This window comes from Lathamus discolor, chromosome 1, assembly GCF_037157495.1.
Source record: "Lathamus discolor isolate bLatDis1 chromosome 1, bLatDis1.hap1, whole genome shotgun sequence".
Classification (NCBI taxonomy): domain Eukaryota; kingdom Metazoa; phylum Chordata; class Aves; order Psittaciformes; family Psittacidae; genus Lathamus; species Lathamus discolor.
Window position 1 is genome coordinate 70,129,949 of NC_088884.1, and position 21,752 is coordinate 70,151,700.

General features: G+C 41.8%; 1 protein-coding gene and 1 long non-coding RNA gene across 5 annotated transcripts; both read left to right on the forward strand.

The window, feature by feature from the left end:
* The first annotated feature begins 2,690 nt into the window (after positions 1-2,690).
* PVALB (parvalbumin) lies at positions 2,691-12,776 on the forward strand. 4 transcript variants are annotated; one of them, XM_065679082.1, is made up of 5 exons: positions 2,691-2,923; positions 3,228-3,295; positions 5,249-5,381; positions 5,783-5,892; positions 12,382-12,776. In XM_065679082.1, the coding sequence occupies exons 2-5, from the start codon at positions 3,235-3,237 to the stop codon at positions 12,387-12,389; spliced, it is 312 nt and encodes a 103-aa protein (XP_065535154.1). In that variant the 5' UTR covers positions 2,691-2,923; positions 3,228-3,234; the 3' UTR covers positions 12,390-12,776. The 4 variants fall into 4 exon arrangements, with proteins under 4 accessions (XP_065535154.1, XP_065535152.1, XP_065535143.1 ...); XM_065679080.1 differs by lacking the exon at positions 12,382-12,776 and adding an exon at positions 7,625-11,213; XM_065679071.1 differs by having other exon boundaries at positions 2,692-2,923; positions 11,220-12,776.
* Positions 12,777-19,773: 6,997 nt separating this feature from the next.
* Positions 19,774-21,584, forward strand: LOC136007198 (uncharacterized). Its single transcript, XR_010609524.1, has 3 exons — positions 19,774-20,059; positions 20,733-20,888; positions 21,460-21,584. It is a non-coding gene; the product is annotated as an uncharacterized LOC136007198 (long non-coding RNA).
* The last annotated feature ends 168 nt before the right edge of the window (positions 21,585-21,752 follow it).

Sequence of the window (21,752 nt, forward strand, 5' to 3'; positions counted from 1 at the left end):
ATAGAAAGAGGGAGAGAGATTATATAAGAGGGGTTCCTACTCCGAGTTCCACCTATTTTTGACCACCTCCATATCTAACACCCTTTCCAAGAGTGCTTAGGAGAGACCCAAGAGGTAAGTACCAAGAAAAAGTTCCAGCTTCCACAAGACAGGTGGCTTCGCCCGCTCCCGGCAGGAACCCAGGACCTTCTCCTGAAGGAAAGCAGACAAGGATATTTCTCACCACTCCGACTCTATCCCCCTTCCCACAAACAAAAGACCGGAGACAAAGAGGTGAAAATCTCCCAAACACCGAGGAATGGCTTCCCGCAGAGACGACTCCAAACGAGAAGAAAGGGCCATTTAAGAGGAGGGAATAGGCGAACGTGTGGAGGGGGGCTGAGGAGAAAAGGGGGAGAGGAAGTGAGAGAATGGAAATAACAAAACAGAGAAGGAAAGTAAGTGAAGGAGAACGTGAGTAAGGACTCGGATAACAATTTACTGAAGTGCTCAGTGAACCAAAGGCAAAACCCCCTCCTTAACATGTCACAGAAAGAACATCTCTATGCACAGACAGCGGATTGAAGCTTCCCTCTCTGGTGCGGTCATTAGGAAGATAAATGTGTCACACTTTTGTAAAGGACCCCCTGCTTTCTGCTTCAGCTTTTGGCGTGGAGGCTTCTTGTTGCTAATCAAAGTCCCCCTGAATTGCTTGCTTGGGGCAAGGGCGGGTTGATGTCTACTTAATGTACTTGATCGTTTACTTAGTAAGAATATAATCGTTCTGGCGCTGGTGGAAGGGAAAGCTGATCTATACAAAAGCTTCTGTGCAGACAACTTGGATTTTGCAAGTAGTTCGGGCAGGAAAACTGTCGAAATCTCAGAAAGAAAGAAAGAAAGAAAAACGTGTCATTCGTCTCGCAGGGGTGATAAAAAAGGGTGAAGGGCAGAGTGTGAGACTGCCGGTTCGTGAAACGGTTTTTATGTTAGAGTAACGGGTTTGAGTAAAGCTTGATGGGTAAAAACCCCTAGAAGTTTGCTAGCTGTCCTTAAAAAGGATGCACTGTTGAGATCAGAGACGGGTCTCAGCCACTCCTCCGTGTTAAAGGCTTCGTAACCGGAGCGGGGCCGGCACCGGGATGCGGCTGACCGGCGGCGGGGTGGGGGAGACGGGAGGGTTCCCCTTTGTGGCTCCGTGGCTCCAGAAACAAGGATACCTCAGCAATGAGCTAGGGAAAGGTTCGTCAGAATGAAAAGAAGCTGCGGCGGGTGAGGCCCAGCTCCGCAGCAGACTGCACCGGTGTGGACTCGGCCAGGCGGATGGAGGTGTCCTAAACAGGACACAGGAGGACCCCCTCCTGTCCCTCCCGCCAGCTAAGGAGAAGTAAAAGGATAAAGGGACATCAACTGCATAAAATCAGACACATCGATTTATCTTGTAAATAGCTGTGTATTGATGGGTCTACATTTAACCTAAGCGTAAAACAGACTAACGATTGGGGTTTAACCTGTGCTACACGGGAGATTTTCAACTCCCTCCTCCGAGTCGAACCCCACTGAAGCAAGAGACCCGAGTAACCTGGGTACCACCTTCACTGCACCGCTCACCTCCAGGACCCCGGGGGGAGCACGGAACCCTGCTCCCTGTGCCCAGTCAGCATCCTGCTGTGTGTCCCGGCTGCAGTATGTCCCTGGTCAGCATCTCAGCCTCAGCTCCCCTGCCCCGCAGAGCAGGGAAATAGGTGTTTCCAACCCAGGGAGAGGGACTCGACTCCTCCATCCGTCTCCTTATTTGTCCTTGGAGAAAGCTAAACCTCTCTTGTATCTCAGGATATACACAGAAACGGCTGGGGGGGAAGTTCCATCGAGAGAAAAACGACGGTCCCTCCCACAGCGGAGAGTCGCTGCTTAAAAAAGAAAAGGAAGGAAAAAACCAGGGGACCCCAATGTCACCTCCTCCTCCGTCCTTCTGCGCTTAGTGGCATGCTAATGACTCACCCGTTATAGCTGAACTTGGGCCACGGAGGGAAGGACTGGGGCTCGCACTTCTGGAACGACTGACAGAAGAGACCCCAGTGTCGCAGCCGCCACCTCCCTCCCAAGGCCGCTCCCCGGAGGCCCCGCTGCGGGCCGGGGTGCAGCAGCCCCCGCGGGATCGGGCTATGCAGCCGGTCCCAGAGCAGGGAGATCACTTCCCCTCATACCCCGTATTTCCTGAAGCGGAGATGCCAACTCTCCCGCGGAGATCTGCCCTACTCCCGGGCCCCAACCTTGGCTATCTCAGCCTAATGGCTCCTGCCCAAACTCTTGAGGACTAGCTGGACTATTGGCCATATTTCTTGTGGAAAATGGGCACAGTTGCTTGGAGAGAAAACAACCCTAGAAAACACATTACAATCCCGAAATCGTCCTCGACGATGTCGGGAAGAGCCCGGTCCCGCCTAAGGAGCCCACCGCTGCTCGGGAGCTGCGCACCAGCGCGTTTGTCACCTCGTGTCTCGCTCCACCGTATCCCATTGCTGAGGCTTCTGCAGCATATTGTGCATTACAAACAGGATCTGTAGGATTCGTAGGGATGTGATAATTAATTCAGCGAGGATGATGCTTAATATGGACTGGCCCGAAAGAAACGAGGTCTAACAGGAACGTGTGCGTGAAGGGGAGGGGGGAAGGCAGGAAGGGGGAGATGTTTAAAGTGTTCGAACGGTAAGGCGAATGTTCAAAAGCTACGCTACATTTGCTTCCCGACCTCAAGAGCAGCTTGAAGCTTGGCATATGCTGCAGTTCCTTGCTCATCACCGACTATAACCGGGAAAGCTCGCCCTGCCTTACTAAAGGAAAAGCCTCTGCTCTGCACCAGCACTCTTCCACCGCAACCGAGGACTTGACCTTGGCACAACTCTTTTCTCCAGCCGCTATCACGACAGACTCTGACACTGCTCCAGTAAGGCTTAGGCTCCCATCTCGCAGGGAGCGACCCCCTGCCCCCTCCGGTCCCCGCACAGGCGCCCATCCCCGTGCCCTCTCTTGCGCCGAACCCCCCGCGTCCGCGGACGACGTGGGGCTCTGCGAATGGGAGAGCGGCAGCCCACGTTTGGGCGCTCAGCCACGCAGGGGTACGGAGCTGGCGCGGGTCCAGCCCTTCTCGGTGTGCCATCCCCGCGCGGCACTGCAGCTTGGTCATATGAGCAGAAATGATGAGAAAAGCACTTTTTAATCTTTTCGCACTTGCCTCCCTGTTCAAACAGTTGCAGGATGGCTATGACTGACGTGCTCAACGCTGAGGACATCAAGAAGGCTGTGGGAGCCTTTTCAGGTGAGTACCTCTTTTTCTTTCTTTTATTTCCTCTTTTCTCCTTTTTCCTCTCTTCAGCTTCCTATAGCAGCGCATTTCTTTAAGCTTGGGGAAGATTAGAGGATATTTCTAAACAAAATACTAATCGAGGATGGGTTTCAGAAGTGCAGTGACAGCCTGTCACGTTTATCAAGTCCAGAGCTGCATCCTCAGCAAAGTTGCCCTGCACGTTACAGAGCTGAAACACCTATTTCAAAGGAAGGTGAGCAGCAACTGCGGACAGGCTCCTACCGAGGGGATACTTTCAAAGGGAAAAAAAAACCTCGGCAAACCAGGCTGGATTATATCCTGTTGTGGGATAGGGAAGTGAGCCATGGATGACGGCAGCTTCCCACTCACCCCTGAAATTGAGTTTCAGGTATCACAGAACTGCAGTTTCTCACTGCAAGGAGCTAAGAACTCGCTCTTAAGTCCTATGTGGGATCCCTGGGTGGGCTTTGCTTTTTAGGATGGAGCAGAAGGCAACGATAGAGCCCTCGCTACTCGACTGCAGAAGCTTTCTGCAGGACGAATGGCTGCCAGCCGTCCGTACTTGCCTCTCAGACTACTCCGGGTCCCGATATTCCCTACCCCTCTAATTCACCACCAGCCCTGAGCCGACAGCAACCCCTCAGAGATTCAGCAGTCAAGGCTGCTCTTAAAGCAACGCCAAAACTCGTGCTCCGGGATGCACGTTCTCTCTCCCTATCCCTCCAAACTACCTGGCCGACCGCAGCACCGGGGGAGTCACCTCCCTCCATCCTGCCCTGTGCAGTGACCTTCCCGGGCGGACGGAGGCGCAAACCCCGTCGAGCTCGGCTGAGCGCAGCAGCCCGGAGTCGAAGGGACCGGCAAACCGCTTTGCTCCATCCGGCAGCTGGTTTTCTCATTAGCTCCCATTGTTCTGAGGCCAGCTCCAAGTCCCGGAGCAGATGCAATTAGCAGCAACTAATGACAGGTCTCAGTCAAGCAGATCCCGAAGGACTGAGCCTCCTTCATTTTACGTAAGAGGAAAAGCTGCGTCCGGAATAAGGATGCATGGGGAAGAAGGAGGGGGAAAAAACCAAACAACCCTCCGCAGCACGTTTTGGAGGTCACTGTACTGGGTTTCCAATCTACATCTTCCTAATCCCCAGCACAGTCGTTAGGATACCCGGGTGGGACAAAAGCGGGTGCGGTTAAAGGACGGGAGAAGTGGAGCAGGTAAACTCGTTTCTCTCGGCTCCGATTTCAAGGGCTCTGTTTGTTTGTTTTGATTCTTTTTTGTCTCTTCCTCCCCGGAGATCGTTTCTGACACGGTCTCGCAGGCAGGATAGCGCACAGCACTCCCTTGCAGTGCCTGAGCTTACAAGCCACCACTGTACATACCTTTAGCGGTCCAAAAGCAACACCGATTTCTGATAAGTCTTCAGGAAAAACGAAACAGCCCTGAAATAGCCATGTGCTCTGTAACACTTCCCGTCAGTGCTCCATGGTTGAGCAAGAGTGGGCTTTTATGTTTTAAAGGGTGGAAATGTCAAAAAGTGACAGCCATGTAATACCCCGAGACGGCTCTCAGATGACTGTTTTAGAATTAAACTTAGCAAAAAAAAAGGGGGTTAAGGCACTGAAATGAGACCAAGCAGGGTAGGCTTCAGCTCCCAACTCTACCACAGACTTCCTGTGTGACCTTGGGCAAAGTCTCCATCCCTCTGTAGCTCAGCTCTTCCTCTGCAAAGAGCAGGCACTGTCCCTCTCCCCCTCTGTTTATTACAATTAGCGTCTGTGAAGCATGGAGAATTGATTACAGGGCATACATGGAGCTCCTACACAGCCAGGCTCAACTGTGCCTCCCAGGGTAGGACACGCAGGAGTGTGGAAGGAAACCACGGGTATGTACTAATGTATGTCTCAATGGTTTTTCTAAGCAGCCCTCTGGCTTTTCATCTCCTATAGCTGCTGAATCGTTTAACTACAAGAAGTTTTTCGAGATGGTAGGACTGAAAAAGAAAAGCCCAGAAGATGTGAAGAAGGTTTTCCATATTCTTGATAAAGATCGAAGTGGCTTCATCGAAGAGGACGAATTAAAGTAAGTCAAGATATGTCCTTTCTCAAATAGCCTCACCTTAAGAGTCTAATTTCCTGGGGTTTTGGGTGGGTTTTTTTTCAAGACTCTAGATAAAAGCATACAGTTCAATCTTCCAACTAGCATTTGTGTGCAATAATCTGTTGTTTGCTTACTACATGGTCTAAAGCGTGTTGGAGGTAGCTAGTTGTAACTTTTATGAATGATCAATACCTTATTGCTAGTTCTTCAGTCAAATGCAGTTTCAGAGCAAAGCACTTGTCCTGAATGTTGGAGAAGGTCAACACTGGATTCCAACTCACATATGAAATTGGTGGTACAAATAAATATGAAATGAAACTGTTCTGGGGAAAAAAAACAACCCCGAACCACAACTTTCCTTTTTTTCCATGCCCCCTCTTTAGGTTTGTACTGAAGGGCTTTACCCCAGAGGGAAGAGACCTATCAGACAAAGAAACGAAGGCTCTTCTGGCTGCTGGAGATAAGGATGGTGATGGTAAAATTGGCGCAGATGGTATGTGATTAGAGGAGTAAACTTTGACCGTAACAATGAAATATTACTCTTACGTACAAGAGCTGAGGAAATCTGGGAATCACTGGGGGCTGTGACCTTCTGAAGGGCACAAATTGGATTTAATGAAATACCAAGCCCTGCTACATTTGCCATTCCTTGCTTTAGGGAAAATAGGGGCTGAGTTCTGACACTAGAGGGGGCAACAGTTCATAGAAACCGAGATGTAGTTAAACCACAGCACCGGGCTAAGGACTGATGCAACTTCAGTGAGTTTAAGATTTCAAGTGGATTGAGGATCAGGACACTGAGAGTTCAAAGACCCAGGCTTGAATATAAAACTTTGAAAGAAAAAGAGCTGAGTACCAGCATTTCTGCTTGATGAAGAGCACATAGGAAAGTAATGCACGACTTCACAAAGCAATGCTTTCAAAATTCAAAGTGCAGTCAGTCTGCTACAGAATTTCCATCCAGCTTTGGCTAGCGTTTAGGTGGGTCTTCACAGCTAAGAAAGCTTGTCACTCTGCTTTACTAAATATGAGGAGTATAAGAAAAAACAACTTTTCCTTTTATAGCATTGCTTAGAAATGACTGTTTTCTATTCCCCCTTGGGATGAATCAAATTAGCCCACATGCAAATTTTCTCCTTTTTTCTCTTTCTGTATCCCTGAGACACACTGGGAGAGACATGAAGAGATGAGTTTCTGAATTAAATTTTTCCTCATTGCAGGAGATAGTAGCAGAAGTCGGTGGCCAGGGTACTAAATCACCTAGACAGCAGGCGATTGCTGAGTTTTTGCAATACTGATAAGCCACATGCTAGGTTGAAATCTAAAAAATACTTAAACCACTCCTATCTCTCTGTGTCACTCAGTCTCTGGGATTTGTAAAAAAAAAAAAAAAAGTTGTCTCCAAAAAAAAAAAAAAAAGCAATTAAAAAAGGGATAAAAAGCAAAATATGATTAACTAACATAGTCTCCTCACTCAGAAGCTGAAAAAATGACACAAAATCAGCCACTGACATATTAGTCATACATATCTGCCTGTTTGTAGCACCCTGCCATACCATGACTATGGCCCTTTTTCTAGACAAAAGCCTTTGATTTCTCAGATCATGATTCTATCATGGTCGCAGAAGTGCGATTGTGAAGCACCTAGGGGAAGTTCCTGCTAAACTTCAGCAGTGCTACTGAACCTGATGAGCGTGTCACCATTTGAAATTTCACATGCTTTAATTATATGGGTCCTCCTTATTCCCATTAAAATTAGTGGCAGCAGTACTAAAATCAGTGGGCGAGATTTTTCAGACAAAAACTTGGCTCAGGTAAGTAAGCTTAGAGCTGATCCCCCAGCCTCACATCACATATATTTTCAGTTATTCCCGGAAGGCTGCAAAACAAAAGCAGTATTGATTGGAATACAAGGACTATATTGCAGAACGATTTTGGCTTTTACAAGAGAATACAGCATTAACTTTTTTATTTAAGATTGACCATGACTTTTTAAAGTTGAAACAACGCCTGAAAGCCAGTACGTTGTAATAAAGCAAGTTCTTTCGTCTGCAAGTTTTACCCTTCCTTAACTTTGAACTGGAATTACACTGAATTTATAACCAATAATGAAAAGAGAATGAAAGGCTTCTTTTATTTGCTTCTTCTGGCCTGGTACATAGCCCTACTGTACAACATCATTGGTATGTTTTAATTTTTCCCTTTCTTAAATTTGGCTTTAACAGGAAATTGTGACAGTGGAAAGGCTTGAAATACATGCAAAAAATTCACAGCTGGGGCTGTGACCAAAGGATGAGGATGACAGACATTTTCCAGCTTTTCCTTTGGTTCAGAAATCCAATTCCAGATTATAACTGCCTATGTAAATAAAATGTAAAGTCACAAATGTACGTCACACATATTCAGTATTGCAATGCTGTATTTCTGTTGCAAGCCATTTGTTTGTTTGCCTGTAACTGAATTGTCAGGCATCACTTTTACCCCTTGTTTCAGAGGTCAGCTTCCTAACATCACTAAATTATTACAGCCTAAATGATGCAGCCTTTCACAGGGATTAATGTTAATTCACTAGATGGCCCTTGAATGCCCATATGCAGCACCCCTCAGGAGCCCATAGCAGTTGTAAGACCCAATCTTCCTGGATTTTTAACACCACAGAGCCATCTTTCTCAGATTTTTCTTCACAACTGTTAATCCCAACCTAATCAGACTTCTTCCAGTTAGGGTTACATGTTACAAATTGTCTCTCGGGTCTCCTGCTTTATACCTTTCATCATTCCTGCAAGACCATTCAGTTCGGAAATAGTTTCTTGAGGTTACCTCCTGTCCAGTCAAGATTTGTAATTTGTGGCTGATCTCCCAGTTTCAAACAGTTGAAAACTGTTCATATAAGACATTATCATCTTCCGTCTGATGTTAAGACCCTTCCGTCTTTCACTGATATGAACAAAAGATGACAAATGTGAAAAACAACCATGCAGGTCAAGGCCAAGTTACCTAAGAAAACTACAAACATTAGCTTGCAGATTAGCTTGGGAAGCGATGCTGAAGCTGCTCAGTCAGCTTCAGGAGAACATTTGTAAGAAAGAAGAGAAAATAATCATAGTGGGTTTTTTAATCTATTTTGTGTGTCAGCACTGGACATGCACATCATGCCTTTCTGTTTCATGGTACTACTAGACTTGAGAAAGTACATAAAGGATTTTCAAAGTTCATGCACTGTAGACAGAACAAGTCCACATTTTTATCCTAGTAAATCAAAATATTTTCCTTGATACAGCTCAACTTCTGCAAATATTTCAAAGTATTTCAAAAATTTTCTTTAAACATTGTAAAAATGAGACACCAAGCATTCAGAATTGCAGCTGGTAAGTCATGCCCTTGCCACATGTAAAAGACATAACAAAGAAGAAAAAGCTTTTGAAAGTCCTTTTGTTATCCCTCTTTGTGCTGCTGTATCTTCTAAAATAATGTAAGTCAATACTTCCGAATTTTACTAAACAGATTTGCTATTGTACTGATAATGTAAAAAACATACTCTGATGAGAGAAATCATTAGCCTACAACATGTACTCTGTAATTATAGCTGTCATTTCAGTAAAATATTACAGGGTAAGCATCAGGATGGTATATGTTACCGAACTGTACTGAACACATCAAAAGAATCTTCTTGTTTTATACTGGAGCTTTGACATAAGACAGCTAGTAACTTATTTTACATGACAAAATAGTCTAAATCCTTGCAATTTAACACTATCAATTGTGCAAAGAAAGATAGAACTTAATTTTGTTTGGAAGGAGGATTACAACTGGAAAGGAGGATGCAGTCAGTCCCAAGGATTCTCTCCCTTGTCAGAGGCAGTAAATATTTACAAGAACGTCCAATAGGCAGGGGCTAAGATACAGTGTCATATCTCAGAATATATATTTTCCATATAAGAGTACACTTGGTAACAATGCCTCCACAAGCCATCTGTGGTTGGGTTAACCTTTATATGAAAACCAATAGTGAACTACTGTATAAGATTATTCAACTGGAACATCTTTGAAATATTTCAAGTATATTGAAAAACCTGGGAAACCCTTAAAGCAGACAGCAGTTATCCATGAAGGAGTATTTTATGGTTTGCTGGCTATCAGGAAGTACCCATGAAATATATTGCCATTAAGTGATAATATCACTATCATGATGTATTACAGAAAATATTTGGCTGCAAGTCTGAATAACCTTTTCCAAATATATTCCACAGATGCAAATTATTATAAAAAGGATTTAATTCAGCTGTAGCAAGTATGACAGCTTGTTCTAATAGAATCTGTGTAGTTTTCCTTTTTGGAAAAGCTTCATCCATTGCAGTTCATGTTTCTCTCTGCACAATTTATTCACACCGTGATTTAATAATCATAGCCTGTTTCCTTTTCTGTGCAGAACAGTCTGGGTTTCTATCACAAGCACTTTATTTTATCTCTTAAATTCAGTTTGCAACATTTTCAGTCTCTGTACCCACTGTGTACAGGATTTAGACACGTTCTGTGTTAAGTAATCTGCATCACTAATCCTAACTTGGATTTACATCTTTCAAAATGATGGATAGATTTGGATTTAATTTAAACCCACTGACATTTTTATGTCTTACTCTGGTTTGTCAGCGTTTGGCAACATCATCAAAAGTGCTACCCAGTTTGCACACACCAGTCAGTGAAGATCTCACTTGTTTAGAGTTTAGCATTTTTCAACTGAACATTAGAATGTTCTTCAAATGCCTAATTTTCATTTTCTATCTTTTTTAGTTGCAAGACATTACTCTTCATTATGTCAAACTTCAATAATTTTCTTTTGAGCCTTTACAGATGACTGCCTCCCCTATTTGTCATGTTCCTCTCAGCTGATTATGTTAAACCCATAAACCACTCTCTCTGTATACCCTCTAATCCTTTTATCATCTTTGTTGCCCTTCTTGGGATTCCCTCCAGTCTGTCATTTTTCAAGCTCTGAGGCACACAAAAAAAACTGTGCAAGGTATTCTCATGTGTGACTGTTCCAAGGTTAGATGGAGTTGGGAATTGTAACCTTCTGGAGTAATGCAGTATATAGAGCACGGTATGCCAGGCAGCTATTCACCAGGATACAAACATGCCTTTTCCATGCTTTATCACCCCAATGAACAACACTATATACACCAAAGCATAAAATAAACCCAAACTGAAGATAGATATATTTATGTAAATATTATTGATGTAACACTAATAAAAGCCACAGGGTAAAATCCTGTCCCTCTGAGATCACAAGGATTTTTCTCATTATCACCAGTGTGGTCAAGATGGGTTGGTGTGAGCTTTCTGTTTCTGTAATCTGCCATTTCCAGTCAATTTGCTGGTACAAAATTGAGTTAAAATGTAATATATTTATAATATAGGGACACAAATACTCTGAAAGACCCGTTAATGAGTCTCTTTGCCAAACTCTGATATAAAGGAAATTTATCGCACTGTGAAATTAAATTTCTAGCTCTTGCCTTCATCCCATTGAGATTTACAAAGGAATAACAGGGAGCTAATCAAGTTCTTCAGATGAATAGCGGTGGACAGTCTTGACAGTCTGGCACGTATAGCATTTCTCTCTTACCCTTAAAAAAACCCTTCATTTCACTGTAAGATTTCCCAAGTCATACTTTCCCTTAAACTAACCGAGATTTCTTTGTTCTTCCATTATTGTGATGTTTCTGCTACACCACTGACTCTGTAATCATTGTAATATGCTTCCTCCTTCTTTACATTTTGATTTTTTTAATGTTTTTTTTAAATGTTTCCTTTCTCCAGAATTTGCAACTATGGTGGCTGAATCATAAAGGCTTTGACCAATGCAAACCCTTCACCCATCCTTCACTGCCCAATTCCAACCACCTCCTGCTGGCTGCTTTGGCTCCTGTTCTATTTATTTATGTTATTTTATACTCCAGCTCTGTTCTCTGCAATCCTGCAACTCTGTAATTGTGCTGAAAGACACTGTTAAAATAATAAAGGTCACATCAATCTGGGCTTTATTCTCTCTCACTATAACTTGTTTCTTATTTCATGTACGTTTGGCACACGCTGAGAGAAAATTTTACTCTTTTTTGCTGACATCCCTGCAGCTTTATCCCTTGCTAGGGTAAAGTAGGAAGAAATAAAAGCCAATTTTTGGGATAAAACATGCATATAATGAGTCATTCAGCCCAAATTCTGAACTGTGGCAAAACTGACTGCATTATTTTTAAGCCATCCCTGCTAAATGGATGCATACTCATAGCCTGGAAAATCTCTAGTGATGGAAAATCTCTAGTGATGGCAATTACCCAACTTCATTTGGCAGTTTGTTCTTTCGACTTAATCAGTGTTATAGCTAAAAAGTATTTCCTAATATTTAACCTACATCTCCCATGCTGCATTTTGGTGATCAGTAAATTGATCCTTGTCTGTATCATTTGTTAAATTTGCCTGGTGCAGGGGGATTTTTGGATAAAAGGTTTGACAGGAATATCAGTTGGTGCCAATCATGCATGGGGATAACTCTATAAAGTATTAAAAAGCGGTCGTTTCTGAAACACAGGATATGCTTACTATCAATGTTACACAACTATCTAGGACAGGAAGAACAGAATACACACAAGGACAACAGTATGAATATCAGGAAGGGGGCCACCAAGATTCCGGTGTGATATTGCTGTTGATACTCTCACTGTTAAAATAGTATATAAAAATCCCATCAAAAAACATTTCTTCAGATACTTTACTAAAGAAGTGAATATCTTTTCCTTTGAGTTACACATACAAACCTGAGACTCGAGCTAAGGAAATGACTAGCCAACAGTAAGGCTATGACAGAGCCAAGAGCAAGACACTTGTATCTCAAATCCTGTCTAGTAACTTTGGCACCAAGCTCATGCTTTTTATCTTTTTTTTTTCTTTTTTTTTTTTTAACATCTTCCCCACATCTTGACAGAACATTGATTACTACTGCAAGAAAAAGGAAGGGCAGTTGCCATTTCTGGATTCCAAACTATTCCCTGCAGCAATACTACCTTATTCCACTCACATTTATTATCGCTGATTTAGTATTTAAAAGAAAAATAAGAAAATAATGCTGAAACCTTGTCACCATCACATTGTACAGAACAGTATTCTCTGCCACAGCAATTACCCAGTGCTACTCGGGAAGCCAATAACCACTCCCTAAAGCTGTTCTAAATTTTCACTCTGTAGTAACTCACGAGGAAGACTTTCTTTGCTAAAGCTGCTGTGCTTTCAAAAGAAATCCTTTGGTTTTGCACAATGTATATACGGATCTGAAGAATGTATTGATTTCTAACTATTCTAAATAAAGCAAATGAAAACGGACTGCAATGAAGCGATTTATTGCCCGGTTTGTTGTGGTTTTTTTTCTCTCGGCAGCTGCTGACCTCACGTGGCAATAAAGCGTAATTACAAGAGCATACTGGGCTACAGGAAAAAAACCATTAGGAACCCACCCATTGATGTATCATGAATTATAGAACCATAGATTCACAGAATGGTTTGGGTTGTAAAGGACTTTAAGATCATCTAGTTCCAACCCCCTGCCATGAGCACGGGCACCTCACACTAGACCAGGAATGGAGCATCCAGCAGGATTGGGCAGCCTGTTCCAGTGCCTCACCATACTCACAGTAAAGAACTTCTTCCTTACATCCAACCTGAACTTCCCCTGCTTCAGTCTGAACCCATTCCTCCTTGTCCTATCACTACAGCCCCTGATGAAGATTCCCTCTCTGCATCCTTGTAGGCCACCTTCAGATACTGGAAGGCTGTTCTGAGATCTCCGCGCAGTTTCTCTTCTCCAGCCTGAACAATCCCAACTTTCTCAGCTTGTCTTCACGCAGGAGGTGCTCCAGCCCACAGAATCAACCTAAAAATTGCTATATAAAGAAAGGCTTTTATAGTCTCTTCCTAGTCTTTGAATCTGCAAGGATTTATATTTTAATTCTTCACTAGATAGCATGTAAGCTGAAATTTTACAACAAAAGCACAATAGAACAAAAAGCAAGAAAGAAAAACCACACTGACATTAATGAGTCTAAATCATATTTTTTTATAGCGTATTAGGTGAAATCAATAAGTTACAGCAACATTAACAGGGATATTTTACTGTCATAAAAGTCCGAAGACCCCAACAATTCCCTTATCAGTCTTTCCTCATGTTATTCCCTCAGTCATTCCTGAAAAAGCAACACTGAGTGACCGACCCGGCCTGAAATTTTTCAGCTCTATAGGAATGGATAAGATGAAAAGAAATATCCTTTCATTTCAAACTAAAAAAGTTCCAAGGGGTAGAAAGACCTTCAACATACCATTGTTACTTTTCATGATAAGAGTACCTGACATTCTAAACAAGCATTTGCTCAGTTTATTCAAATATGCAACTGCTATATGTTTGAATTTTCTCATGCGTAAGCAAGGGTGCAAAAAGCTTCCTCAACGAACATTAACCTTAAATTTCTTAATTGGCTTCTTACATCTTTTTTTCCTGAACAGCAAGTATTCCACATTTTTTCCCTGTTATAATAGAAGTTATGAAAAAAACCCAACTCCAGCCATCATGTTGATGACAAAATATTAAATAATCAATACACATCCTTTCCTTGGATTCATTGCCAATGGTCTGCAACAAGACACAACTCGATGATTTAAGATATGGAAGTTATGTTTACTCCTATGAAAAAAGTCACTACTTGTTCTCATTGGTATTACATATTGCTAGGAAAGAAACACAGATTGCTCTCAGCTACACCTCAAAAACAAGAGCCAAATCCTCATGTCATAGGCAAATCATCATTTCCTGACAAATGGCATCAGCATTTTAAGAAAGGGTTTGTACCAACAGACCATCACCAACTCTTAAAACTTCTCCAATCACCATTTACCATCACCAAACAATCACAAAAAAATCATAATTGTTTATGCTTTAAGGGTCCTGCCAAGTTCTTAATGGAGTTTCATGGATCAGCAGTTTTCCACATGTCTTATTTTGGGAATCAATGGACTGGAGGCTGTAACACCTGTTCGCTTTGCAGAAGCTGAGCTAGGATTTATATTTACAGTCTACCCACCGGCCCTGAGCTCAATACTGCCCAATGTTCTATGATTGCTCCCACACTTCATTCACTTCTTCAAAGCAAAGCTTGCTTGTTTTCTTCTGTTGCCTTTCTTGACTTTGCATCTTTGGGGGAGGAGGGAAGTAAAGACACTTCTACCTCATTTCTAAATACTTCTGAAGACTGGCAATGCAGTTCATGTGCTCCTTTCCAACAACACACACATAGTCTGTCAAAGCCTCTGTGCCACAGGATCTAAATATTAACAATACTCTGCCCAAAACAGAGTTAATATTGTTCTGGAATTAAAAACTGCGGCATTGTACGAAGTTTTGACTCACCAAAATAACATCCAAGATTATGAATTTATACAAGGTTCACTGAATCCACAAATTAGCCCACAAAATTTGTGTTAATGAGCGTAAAACATAAAAGAACTTAATTTGACTCTATAATCTCAGATTGACATTTAAAGTGGTCAATTTCTGTTTCATTTGTCATTCTTTTATTTATAAATGAATTGCAAACGAAAGAGAAATTTGTATCATTCATATAAATGAATTTGCAAATGAAAGAGAAGCTTATTTATATAGAAATTTCTATGGCATGTGTTAACACACCAAAATTCAGCTGTGGTTAAAGTATATGCTGGTATTCTTGTTCTACCACCACCCAGGGGCCATGGGTAACACAGGTACCAGAGCACAGGCTTTAGCAAATGCCCGTGATGAAAATACCTCCCCCATGTGCTGGACTCTATCCTTGCTGATGACGTGCTTGAACCTGAGCTGCTGCACCTTCATTCTGACAAAGTATTTTAGCAGATTCCCTTTTCCTGAGAAGCACACATTTTAGAAATCCCAACATTCTCTAGAGCTTCAACATTTAAAACAACTTTTCTCCTAATAAAGAGACAGTGAAGCCAAATGTGCCTAAAGGGGGTTAACTGTATGCATGAAAGGTCAAAAAGTCAAAACTTTCTGAGACTGTAGGATCTCCTAATGTGGGAGAATTACTCCACAAAGAAGAAGTGCATTTGCGGTCAGTGCTCTTATGGTCAAAGAAGTAACAAAGTTTAACGGAGGTTCATACACTTTTAAAGACAGAAGTTAACATAAACACAGATACTAGAGTCCCTTCTGGAGAGGGACTCTTCATCAGGGACTGTAGAGACAGGACAAGGGGGAACGGGTTCAAATTAAAACAGAGGAAGTTCAGGTTAGGTATAAGGAAGAAGTTCTTTACTGTGAGGGTGGTGAGGCACTGGAATAGGTTGCCCAAAGAAGTGGTAAATGGCATTCCTGGCAGTGTTCAAGGCCAGGTGGGACAGAGCCCTGGGTGACACAGTCTAGTGTGAGGTGTCCCTGCCCGTGGGAGGGGGTTGGAACTAAAAGATCTTAAGGTCCTTTCCAATCCATTCTGTGATTCTATGATTCTGCGATTCTCCAGCTACCAGAAAAAAAATAGAAGGGACTGCAACAGCTACAACAACAAATGGATCAGAAGAGCCAGATAAAAATACTGGAAGGCACTTACTAAAGCCCATGGAACATGCAGCTAGAAAAGATATTTTCTTCATAAATTCTTTTGGCCTTCCACCCAGGAAAAACCCAATGAAAGCATCTTGTCAAGTGTCTGAATCAGAATGTCCAGCTCTTATTGCAACAACAGTTATTAATTCTAGGAGATGCTCACTAAGCAAGTAATGATTTATGTACAAAACTGCAGTCGGTTTCCCTGGTGTTACAGTGGCACCACGCTGGCATTACAAATGGGTACTTGGGCCTTCAAGTGGTAAGAACACGGTAACTCTCTGTTAATTCCAGCTTTGCCCCTAGAGTTTCTTGACAGGTCATTAAGAAGCACAGGACCAGAGGACAAATGCTTAACCATTGATTACTGGAGGGAATGTCCACGGGTTGCTGAAAACCCAAATGCTTCAGAGGCATTTTCAGGTTTTGGAAACGTTGCCTGGAAGGTTTTTCAGAACTCTATCATTTTACCCCTAAACAAACTCAATTTGCTGTATCTTCAGAATGCAGCGCAGTTGAAAAAAATGCATCACTAGAAAGATACGAAAATATATAGGTAATAGCAAATTATCAAGCACTTCTTACTGCTTTAATATAAAGAGGCATAAGAATTATGTGGCTCTGCTAATTTTATGCTTCCTTCTGCAGATGAATAAAGATTTTCTGTCTTAAAACATTTGCATTTCCCCCCCCCCACCCCTTAAAGTAATTTTCAATTTTGCTGGATACAGCACAATCGCATCTACTCTTTCAGCTGCAGTGGGTTGTTGAAATTGAGCTATTGCCCAGCACCTGCTCTTAGTCAGACAGCTGAAATCAGAGGTTAGGGGAAAAAATAAAGATTTTATGTCATTGTAATGCAAGTCTCCTTTTAGCTTTGCTGCAGTCAGTGTTCAATTACGTTCTGTAACAATCGCCATTACCACAGCCAGTGCTTTTCTGTTCCCCTCTGCATGTATTAACTTTCTTGTTCACACGTGATAGCCTTCTTAGCAAAGCAGAGGAGCCTTAAGAGACATTTGCCCATAGATTTAATGAGCCTACATCTTTTTTGGCCTGTTGAGGATCCTAGTGTTCAGAAGTATCTTCATTTTGAATGCTCTGAAGGAACATAACTGATACCATAGAACTTAAATTATTTCTCACTGAAAGCCTGATAGGTCAAAATTAATCTGAAATTTTATCTAGTCTCTTGAATGCAAAACACAGAACACATAATAGTGAAAGGCTCCACCTAACTTTTTTTTCTTGACTGCATCCTATTTTTACAAGCTCAGGATCCTTCTCGTTCATAATTTTTATAAATTCACTGTGTAGCCCAGATGTCAACTGCTCATAATATAAATCATTATAATAAATTGACCTTGAAAAGAAAGGACATGGATAAGGTAAAAAGTTTGTGCCTAAAAATTAACCTGTTAGAGACGCAGAGATGACAGAAAACAGAGTGTTGTGAACTCCTGAAAATTAATTAAGAGTCTTAAATATTTCTCTTCTCCTTCCTCCATTAAACCTCTGGGTCCTGCAGTCACATGGCTGCCACTCAGTTTTCAGCAAGGGGAAGAAACATTCTAGCTGTCATGCCTGCAGATAAAAACCTTGAACATTCAATCCCCAAAAGCATAAACAGAATATAAACCAAAACATAACCTTTTATTTTGTTAATAAATCTCATTACTTGAATGCAGTCTGTCTTCGAGTTTTTAATATAAGATATAGCATTAGTGTAAACCTAGCAGCTGCTTTCTCAGCAGACAGCAGCTAGAGATCCAAAAAAAGATTCCCAGCTGCTATCATAGCCATCATCACCACATAATGACTGGCATGCTGGAATTATGGGTAGCTCATTTAAAGATGTCATGTATTCATATATTCTGTATTTGACAGATTAACCCCTTCCCTGTGATGCAGAAGCATACTTAACGCTCACTTATCAGCATCCAATCACCCTATGCACGACTGGGCAAAAGAGCATGACAATGATTGCTCCAATAATAGCTGAGAAAGGTTCAGGCCACACACAAGGCCACAGCAAGTCCTCAGTCTGTCACAGATACTCCCCCACAGAGAGATCTATACAATGGTAAGACCTGCTGTATGAAGTTCCAGATCCTGATCAACTGCCCACATCTAATGCTTTAGAGTATATTGCTAAAAAACTACATAAATATTTAGGTTTTGTTCACAGAGCTTTTCCTTGTGCAAGAACAAAGATTCAAGCTGGAATTTTCCCAGACATATGCAGAATAATTATTCCCCCCAAATTCTCCTTATCTTTACCCTTGTGGATTTGAATGTATCCTTGAGAAATCCATCCCTCATTCCATATTCATCGGAAGAGAGGACATAACAGCTACAATTAGCATACTCACACCAAGTTTACAGCCTTGTAGAGGTACCCACCCAACATCTAATGATTTACCACTTTTCACTGATGCCACAACTACCATTAATGTCTAGCTTCCAGTTTCCCAGTGTAGCAGATCAGAAACAAATGACAGATATGCCAGATCAGTCAGAAGCGCTGTTGTAACTGCCAACAAATCCTTTGGCTGATTCAACCATTCCATAATCATCTTACATTTCAGTGCACCGAGTCTCAGCCAAAAACCCTTCCTATCTGTGTCTCAGTCCCTACCGCAAAAGAGCAAAATCTCAAGGCCTAGAACAATGATGCTGTTCTCAATAGTGACATAGAAAGCATCCAAATTCATACTTCTGTGCTAATAGCCCCACTCTGAAGAGAAACAAAAGGCAATTTTTGGGGGTGGCAAATGAAGAAGCCCTCAAAATAGATGAAGTTTCTATTTATTCTAATGCGTGGGTAAAGTGTAAAGAATGGAAAGCTACAATAAAATTTACACATCCGTTCTTGCCGTTTTCAAAGCTCTTCAGACATGTCAGTAAACACTCAGTCAATTCTGTCAGCTACACAGATTTTAAAAGTTGCATGAGCTCTGCGTATTTATCCATTTGCAAGATATTTCTGGTGGTGTTTTGTTCCTCAGTTTCCCTTCAGTAATGGAAGATTTAAAAAAAAGAGCTGATGAAACACTTTTTATTTAAGAGGTTTCTTATAGAAGAGTCTAATTCCTTTCCTCAACAATAATGCCCTCCTGAGAAGCATTGCTTACTCCAAGGAAGGCTACATTACTTCCTCAGTAGCCTTTATTAAGCAGCACATTCAATTTACAGGTTGTAATCTGCTCAACTCTGAATGCATCCAGAATTATACATATCTATAGCTATAAGACCAAGTCCTGGGAATATTAATGAATTATGTCCCACAAAGATCACTTTTTAACAGGTATGTGTTATGAAGGAGACAATGAAGTGAACTGCACAGTGCCTGACAATCTGAAGCACAAGCTACACTTCAATCTAAAAGACTGACCTTGGTTTAATCCTCATTGTAAAGCCTTACTTTGCTTACAAAATTCCTTCCCATCCTCCTGGAGCTGCAGTTCCACCACCGCTGCCTTCTGTAGCCTGATGAAATGCAAGCTGCACATAGACACGTGCAGTTTATCTGCTGTTTTGTGACTTTTTGTCTAAAGGAATTGTTTTGTTGCCTAAAGGAACGTGACTTCAAATTTCAGGGTCTTGTGGCTGTCAGGGCAACTCATCCTGCTCACATCAGAGAAGGGGCACTTCCCACTCATAGGAATATTGCTTTATTTGAGGAAGAAATACAATGTGTGAATAATAATAATAAAAAAAAAGAGTCCTCTATTTCTCCCTAGCTGGTAAATGCAGGATTTAACCTAACAAACACTTCTCTAGGGTAAGGACATCATCCGCTGCTGTTGTTTTTCTGGTTTTTTTTAAACCACAAGGTTTCTCTTCCCCTCTCTTTCTCACGTCCTCAAGATGAAAGAAGCTTCAGTGAGCACAGCTACCAGTATTCCAATTTATTCAGCAGCAACCCCTGCGGACTGCTAACAGCAGACGGTGATTCTGCTTGGATTACAAGGTGTAGATAAGAAATTCCATCCTTAATCTATCACTGTCAATGCCGGTAAGGGAACAACTTTTACCTATGAGAAGTCAGGCAGGGGAAAAGATCGATTTTGAGGTGTGGGGCAAAATGGTAGCAGAAATAGAGAGGACATAGCCCATTAAGAGCTCTACATGCAAGTGCATCGGGAGGTAAGTGGGAAATGAGAGAATGAGACTAAAGACCAAGGTAAGTAGATAGGAAAGTAGCAGCAGAAAGATTACGAAATTCCAAGCAGAATTTTTCAAAAGCAATGAAATTCTTACCTCCGACATAATCTACGTCTTCTATTACAGTGATCCCAGTGTAAAATGGTAGAGATGTTTGAGACCTCAGTAAATGCTGATGGATACTACTACATTACAGCCACGATCAATAAATCTCAAGTACATAATAATGGAGCCTCAAAGCCTCCACATACAGACCTGTCAGTAAACTGGGACAATATTACAAATAGACAACAAAGGATAATGCAAAGATTGCAAAAATGGAACAACACAGAGACAGGTGAATTTCTCAGAGGATGGAGTGGAAGGAAAAGATGAAAAAGGCTGTAAGCTATTTAGACATAAGTGATGGAGAACATCAATAACCACACAACTGGTTTATGTGATGGAGGATTCAGGAATGGAAAGAGAAAATGGTGAAAGCAATAAGATGATCTGGGATTAATTTTTCTTTTCCTTTTTTGCAGGAACCCCTAGTAGTGACTCCATCACTACACTTTACTATAGTCATCATCCACAATTAAAGTCTCTGCCCACTCAGGCTAAAGAAGACCCTTTAATAATTTAATCACAGAAACAACGTTTCTATGCACACATAAAAGACTCCTTTGATTTTGCGAAAGGTACGTACTATTTTTATGCTATTTGCACGCCTGGCTATACGTCTGGCAGATATGGCACATAGTTACAAACATGTACAATGGGCCATTCATGCTAGAAAAGATGAAAAAAAGCCTTTTAAGCAGGCAGAGGTTAAAACAAAATTTGGAAAATTTTATTTTCAACCAGCTCTGCTCTTGGAATGTCCAATATTATAACCCAAATACAGATGCATGATTGACTATTCTCTTCTTCCTAAGCTTACTTACTGCTTTTCATAGTAAGCAGATCCCTTGCTCCACAGTAAACAACCTGAAGCATAGCAAAGCAAAGTTTATACCCTGAGAAGTGTTGTTTGTTATTAATGATATGCTTCCTAACAGCGGTAGACCTTTCAGAGCGATGGGAAAGGGAAAATCAGGAAGCTGCACAATCAGCTTCTTCATCTGTATCCCAAACCCACGAAGTTTGATTTGGGCTGCTTAAGTAAGGCAGGAGATCAGCTTAAAGATTAAGAATAGGGAATAAACATAGTTTAAGAATAGTCACAGGAGATTTTAGGAAAAATATTTTAAGAGTATCAAATAATTGCAGGAACCAACCTACTGCAGCATTAAAGACTACACAAAGAGGAATAAAAGGACAAAGTGCTGAGATATTGAGAATAAAGTAACTAGAAAACTGGTTATTTAGAAGATAACTCGCACCAGGAAAACAACAGTAACATAGTCAAAAGCAGGAACTACGAACTGGAGGAAAGTGTTAACAGGTCAAATGCTGACCCAGGCTGAGACGAAAAGCTGCTCAATTTCAACACAGGACACACACAGCCCTCACAAACTGGCTTTTTTAAACATGCTGACCCAACTGACACTGGGAAGTTCAGA

Bases quoted from the DNA above. Each gene is read 5' to 3' on its own strand.
- PVALB (XM_065679071.1), top strand. From the start codon at position 3,235: ATGGCTATGACTGACGTGCTCAACGCTGAGGACATCAAGAAGGCTGTG. The intron at 3,296-5,248 runs GTGAGTACCTCT...CATCTCCTATAG, and splicing joins GGCTGTGGGAGCCTTTTCAG to CTGCTGAATCGTTTAACTAC. The intron at 5,382-5,782 runs GTAAGTCAAGAT...CCCCCTCTTTAG, and splicing joins ATCGAAGAGGACGAATTAAA to GTTTGTACTGAAGGGCTTTA.